Source organism: Podarcis filfolensis (genome assembly GCF_964270895.1).
Source record: "Podarcis filfolensis genome assembly, chromosome: 4".
NCBI classification, from domain to species: Eukaryota; Metazoa; Chordata; class Lepidosauria; order Squamata; family Lacertidae; genus Podarcis; species Podarcis filfolensis.
In genome coordinates this window covers 65,259,217-65,266,346 of record NC_139607.1, presented here as the reverse complement: position 1 = coordinate 65,266,346, position 7,130 = coordinate 65,259,217, and the positions used below count along the sequence as shown (strand labels likewise).

Below are 7,130 nucleotides of genomic sequence, written 5' to 3'. Positions count from 1 at the left end.
CAAGTCAATAACAAAATTTGCAAAAATTTACTAGAAAAGAGCTGCTAGCCACTGACAGTGAGTAAATGTTGGAATTGTACCAGACTGTAAATTAAATCAGAGCTCAAAATTTTAACTGCATTGTGTGGTATAATTTCCCCATATTATTCTGTAAAAATATTTTGAATTTCTCCATATGATTTTGAATGTCATTGGATATAAGGCTGACTAACAAAATCACAATAAAATTAAAGATACCATTGTTTAATTTGTTTTTAATTCTATGTTTTTGAAAAGTGAAGTCTCAACAGCTGATAATATCAATTGAAAAGCACATTTTTTCCAGCAGTATTTCCAACAAAGAAGAGCATATTTTATATAACTTTGTAGCAGAAATCTATTTCATCTTTAACATCTCTTATTCTCTTTGATTGTGTACTGCTATGTGTTTTATTTCCTTCACATGCTTCAAACATTATACATGACCTTTCTGCTGAATGCTTGTTTTGATTCCTGATGAACTATTACTCACTTTGCTTCCAAAAACATGAACTCTGAAAATTACTAATATAATTGAACTCTTTGCATTTCAAGCCTATGCATGTCTACTCCAAATTAAGTCTCATGAAGTTCAGCGGGGTTTACTCCAAAGTAAGTGGGTACAGGATTGCAGTCTTAACAAATGAATAGCACATTTTGTGAGACTGTTAATTACAAAAGAGAGTGAAGTATTGGCAGGGCTTTGATTGTATTTTATGAAGGCTGAGCAGCTTGAGCTAAATAATCAGCCTTCTTCCCTTCTGCACCAATTTTGTAAATAATCAATCACCTATCATTTGCTTGGTCTATGAGATACTGAATGGCACCCTTGTCTTAAAATCACTATACAAGACCACTTCAAGTGACTGGTGGAAGTAACTGTAGGGTTGGGTTAAGATGCAGTAGAAGTGGGATAACGAATTGGCCTATGAAATGAACAGTAGACCTAGACTGTAACTCTATACTGGGAAGTCAGTCTGCATAGATATGAACCATTTATCCCAAATTATGGCTGCAACCCTACATTCTAATACAGGGTGACTTAGAATAATACATTTAGGAACAGGCAAAACATGAACTAAAACTACGGTGACTTATTAAAATAAACCATCAGCTAACAATGGGTTGTTAGCTTTTTTAATCTTCTCTCAGTTAAATAGATTTTTTTACAACCACAACATACCATCTCTTTCAGAATCCTTATTTATATATATATATATATATATATAAAATAAAACAATCTATTTTTGTTGCCTAAAACATACACAATCTTTAACTAGCACAGTAAAGTTTGGATCACAGTGTCCTTTTAATACCTGGGATAGTGTCAAACTTCCAAGTAATCTCACTGCACATTGCATCCTGAAGAATGACTTACAAGACAACCACACAGAATTTTGATCTATGCAGTATGGCAGAGAATTAAAAGAGAGAGAGAGATTGTCTTCCCTCCAGATCTAGACAAGGCACCTACAGAAAACTGCAGACAAAGTATGCTTCACAGCTGCTTCCTCTGTAGTTTCTTGACTAATAAATGGTTTATAAGCATGCCATCAATGTGTGTTGGTTGGCAAATTTTTCATTGTCTATATTTCTATATGTTTTAAAAAGCAGGAGAGAATCAATTAAATAATAGGGCAGTTGGATACCTCCTCTCAGCTCTGAGGGCAGTTAATTAACATCAAAAGAATATTTTTTTAATAAACACACACACACACTTTTGTGTGTGTCTGCCAAGAGCAGGTCTGTCTGATGAAAGCTTTCCCTTTGATTCTGCCCTAATGGAATAAATGATTTTACGGTATAAATTGTAGTTCTCTATAGAACGCCATGCTAAAATAATATTTAAACTGTTCAGGGAAGTTCTTTGTTATTGTTGGTAAACAGGGTGCCAAATTCTATTCTGATTCTGGAGATGTCAGATAGATAGATAGATAGATAGATAGATATAGATAATGTGAAACATCCATACCTGATTTACATTTGTAATTGGAAAATATGCATTCTGGTTTTTCTAATCACAAAAAATACTGAATGTGAGCCACCCCCTTCTATAGAGGTGATAATATAAATTCTTCTCCCCCACCAGCTATTACATTGTGAAGGTTTTTCAGGGTGATTATGATTTTTATAGGATGCACATAATGATTATAATTAACTCTAAGCTTAAAGAAAATTAGCCTAAAAGAATTAATGGAAATATAAATATTAGTAAGTTTTTCTAGAATCAATTTTTCAAACTATGATAAAGAACAATTAATAAGAAATTCACCAACAAAACATGCACCTAAGATGTACTGTTAGCTCTTGCCAGTGTTCTGTTGTGTAACTGTTTCCTGTGTCTTGAAGAGTTCAAGGTTATTTGGAGTTCAGCCTTTACTCGGCTTGGTAGTGGAAGCAATATTCTTTTTTCCCTGTGATTTCCCCCCTGTTATATTGTCAGTCACTTTTCCCACAGCCTATGACACAGCACGCGAACATACACACAGAAATACATAAAAGGGTTAGGATGTTATCTGTGGTGTTAAAAAAAATACCTTTTTACATGTTTGTTTTTTAAAGTTCAGCTAAGTACAACTTAGATAATATAGTCAACTTTCTCGATGTGGTCCATGGGTCCACTTTTGTGGCAGACATAGTCACACTGGAAGTATGACTATGAATACTATGCTGGTAGAATTTGTGGAATGGGAGGCCTCCATTCTTTCATTGCAATGTTCCTATATTTTCCAAGATATAAGGGCATTACCATAAGACAGTGGTCAAACACTTGCAGATCTGAATGCAGAAGATCCCTGGTTCAGCACCTGGCCTCTACAAGGACAATGTTTGCAAGTAGCTAGACAAGGAAAGCTTCTGCTTGAGACCTCAGAGAACCAAGCCAGAGAAGACAACAATGCTGATTACGAAGCACCTTCCTGAGTTCAAATATTTCCAAAATTCTGCTAATTTATTTATTTTTTAAAATGTGTGAAAATGAAATTATGCTTCTGATTAGGGAGTCCTGTGTTTTCATTCCATGTCAATGAGGTAAATGGGAAGTTATAGGCATCTGGACAAAGGTACACATTTTTAAAAAAGGTAAATCCCGACCTTCTGATCTGCAAGCCCAAAAGGCTCAGTGGTTTAGACCACAGCACCACCTGCGTCCCAAAAGGTACACATAAAAGCATCTCAAACAAAGGTATAGGAGAAGCACTGAAGAGTGATGCTCTTGTGCGCTTTTTTCATCCATCTGTTACATCATGGGATGGGTTCTCTTTGTACTCCCCCTCCCATAGTTACCTTCACTAGGGACTCCCTGCACCCTAGCTCCAAGCAGAGGGTGTTTCGGGGTGTTGGTGTACCCTCAGGGAAGCGAGCTTCTACATGCTGCTTTGACTGAGACCAGTCCATTACCCAAGCACTGCCCCAAGTAGGCTCCTCATTTGCTTGGGCTCCCAGGTCGGTCCTCCTTGGCTGAAACAGTGGTGCCCTCCTTCTCCCTTCACCTTCCCCACCCGTTTCTTCAGTAAAAATCAGTGGATATGGCATAGGCTGTCCTTTCTTACTGCCAACTCTGTTTTGCCCCCATCCTCAATATCTCAACTTGAGACTCCTGTCAGCTTTCCTTGAGGCAGGGTAGCCCTGCCCTCCATCTCCTCACAGGGAGTTGAAGAGACACAGAACTTGTAACCATCCTGGATCCCACACAGCTGGCTAGCATCTGCTCCTGTCACCATCAGGTGCCTCTTCCCTTGCCTGGCCCTCTCCATTCCTTCCCTGGCCCCAGACTATGGGGGTCCTCTTCCCCTCACCCCCACCAAGGAACTTAGCTAGGGGGTTGCCTTTTCCTCCTGCCCCTCCTTCTTGGTAGATCAGCCTACTGCCTCTGAGGTTGCAGCTGTTGCAGACATACTCACTGAGGTCAGGCAACACAAAAGCTTTGACCCAGGCAAAAAGCTGGTCTGCTACCAGTACCCTCAATATCAGCCTCTCCTCTGTTCTCCCCACTTGTAGCAGCTAAGCCCTGTGTCTCGCCTTGGCCAGAGCTCCCTCCACCCCCAATTTTGATCTTGCCAAACAACTGATCAGTGCTGATCAAGTGGCATTCAGCTGCTGCCAGATCCGGGGAGGGCACAGCACCCATGCATGCTCCTCTCCAGTGGCTGAAAACACACAACTGTACTTCAGGGCAGTTGATCTCGCCACAGGCATTCCATTCTCACGTCATTACACCACTCAGCTTCCCTTTGCCTCACAGTCTTATTGTAATCCCCTCCTCCCCCCCCCCTTTTTTCCCCAAGACGTTGTAGCTCTCTTTGTGCCACCACTGTACAGTATTTATATAGCATTTCCCCTAATCTGGACCCATGGGCCTCCAGATATTACTGAATTGCAGTTCCCATCACACCTGGCCACTGGCTACACTGGCTTGGGCTGATGGGAATTGTAGTTCAGGAACATCTGGAGGGCCACATGTTCTCCAGCTGCGTCCTAATGCAATAAATGCTTCACTTATGTTATCTCAGTTATGCTTACCTCGATGCTGTGAGATGTGACATGTACCTACATTAAAACTTCTGAATTCAGTGCTCCAGTTTCCTTACCCAACCCCCAATCGTTCACCTTCCTCGTGACCTTAGCCTTGAGCATTATGAGTGGCAGAAAATAAGAAGGGAAAGTAAGTATTCCATAGCGAAGGAAGAAAGCAACTTGCGTTGGGGAGTGGCGAGAAAGCTGGAGATAGCAACTTGCCACCTGCGCCCTAAGGATTACCAGTGTCCTTTTAAGCTAATGCAATTTTAAAGTTTAGCCACAGTCGCCCTCCAAAAGCAAAATAGAGAGACCTTTTTGTGTTTTGTTTTCGGAGTTTTTTTTTGTCTTGTCAACTAACCCCCTCTAGTGCCGAACAGGCTGTATTTGACCCGCGGGCTGCTCACAGCTTCTCAGCTTAAGCGAGAGCATCATCTTCCCTCTCTGCCTTTTGCCCACACATCCATATACATACCGGTCTCACCTCTTCTCCAGAGAACTGGGGAGGTGACACAACAAGAGTCCGATTTCTTTTATTGCTTGCTTTCCTCCCTCCCCTCCCCTCCCACACACCCATTTAAGGATCCAATATTATCGTGACCCCCCTCTTTTTTTGGCGAGGAAGGAGGAGAGAGAGAGAGAGAGAGAGAGAGGGATTTCTGCAGCAAGCGGTGGCTGCTGCTTGAAATGTGGCGTGCCCAGAAAACCTCAGCAGCCCTCCTGCCGGCTCGGACGCCAGGTAATATTGATCCTGCTTAGCTCCCCTGCCCAGGGCTTCAAAAACAACCACCCTCCAGAAAAGCAAAGGAGGAGGGCAGGGCGGGGAAGAGAATGGTCCATCCCCAAACCGCAGGCGATGGGAAGGCGCGGAGATGCCGGTAGGCGCGCGGAAGACAACCAGCCCAACTGAGTGTGATCCGCGACTGCTTGGCGTCAGGGAGCCACCGTCCCAGCCAAAGGGAGTCCGTGGCGGCGGCGGCTGGGAAATCCCGCCTGGCAAGTTTTCTTGACGGCTGAGCGGAGGCGGGGAGCTGTCCAGCGTTTCAGCACCTTCCAGCCGCGGACCGGAGAAGGCGCCTCGGCGAGAGGACCTTCCCACCACCAAGGGAGGAAATTATTCTGGCTCCCGGGCGCTGCCTGTCCCTCATGGGCAGCCGGGAGGACGGGCATTCGGCGAGGGGGGCGAAGATGTCGCTGCGCCCCAGGAGGCTGTTGCAGTTGTGGGGTTGGCGGCCAGTAAACGGGATGGTGCTGCAAGGCTGAAAGAGAAGTGAGACGCAAGAAGGCAGCCAGGTGGGCGCCACCAGGCTGGGCAATTCCCCCCTCCCTCCACACACACACACACACGGATTTTACACACACTGCGCCTCAGCCAGGGAAAGTTTGCCTGCCGTGCGCTCCTCGCCTTGATCGCAAGCCCTTCGCCTTCCCAACTCGACGGTGTCCCTCGGCCTCTGCTGCTGCTCAGAGGGAGCCTGGCTCGGCTCGGGACGCCCTCTCACTCAGGTGGATGCGATTTCTTCAGCCTTGGCAGCGCCTAGTAGCCTGGACCCTCCTTCCCCTTGGGGCCTCAGGCATTGCCCATTAGCCTGGAGGAGGAAGAGAAGCTGAAGCCCCCTGCCTCTCCCGGAGGCCAGGACAAGGGGCTCCAGCACCAGCCATGGGCAGCAGTGATATGAGGGGCTTCTTCCTTTGGAAATTTAGCCTGGTCTTCCCTCTGCTGACAGCGTGTCCGGCGGGCTGCAGCCACGTCTCCAGCAATCAAGGTAAAGGGAAACTGTTGGGTGGGAAGGGAGAGGGATGCGCTGGAGAGGGAGGCAAGACTGAATGTGCAATAATACTAATAATTTTTTTTAAAAGCAGCTCAGGGCTGCAGGGTGTTTGCTGGGGGAAAGGGCAGCCCCCACAGGCATAGAAGGGTTATTGGATCCTCGCGATGGGCTGGCAAAAGCTTGGCTGCTTCTCATCAGCGAGTGTCTATTGACTTGCCCCACTTTGGTAGCTGACGGTGGGGGTGGGAAGAAGCCTTTGCATTCTCATGCATGGTGGAGAGGAAGTAGAACTCGGGGTGGTAATTGCAGGATTCCCCAGGCTCTGGCCACAGTGGCGGGTCAATTATTCTAAGCCTGAAGAGTGATCTGAAGCTGTGCTTCTGATTAGAAATCTCAGTGAAACTTTGGAGCTCTCCATTTTAGTTTGCATACACATCATGACTCTTGTTTTACTCAAGTGAGTTAAAGACCATGAGATCAGACCACTGCTTGATCGAAAGCACAGCTTCTCCTACAGGTATCTGAGATGGATGGAATTTTTTTTAACTACTGTAATTAAGAAAACCGGGGGTGGGTGGGAACCAGAGGGCATCAGTTTCAGTAGCATAACCTAAACAAAAAGCTGAAAACCAGTGCCTCTGGGTTCATTTGTGGGTTTTTTGGTCATTTTCCTTTTCCTTCATCACACTGCCATGAAAGCGTACCCACCCACCCCCTGGTCACCTTCCTAACAACAAACTTAGTATTCATTTGTTTTGGGTAGTATTCTGAAGACATCAGCATTGCTTCTGCAGATACACAGTAGGCTTCTGAGGCCTATCTTCA

At 45.0% G+C, this 7,130-nt stretch overlaps 1 protein-coding gene across 4 annotated transcripts in view; it reads left to right on the top strand.

Moving 5' to 3' along the window:
• Positions 1-4,313: 4,313 nt before the first annotated feature.
• EPHA6 (EPH receptor A6) overlaps positions 4,314-7,130 on the top strand; it is a 344,313-nt gene continuing 341,496 nt past the window's right edge. For 2 of the 4 annotated variants that reach the window (XM_083611507.1, XM_083611508.1), the window contains exon 1: positions 4,315-6,299. In XM_083611507.1, coding sequence (XP_083467633.1) covers positions 6,194-6,299 — 106 coding nt within the window. In that variant the 5' untranslated portion in view covers positions 4,315-6,193. Of the gene's footprint in view, positions 6,300-7,130 lie in introns of all 4 variants that reach the window. The other 2 variants (XM_083611506.1, XM_083611509.1) reach the window with 2 other exon arrangements.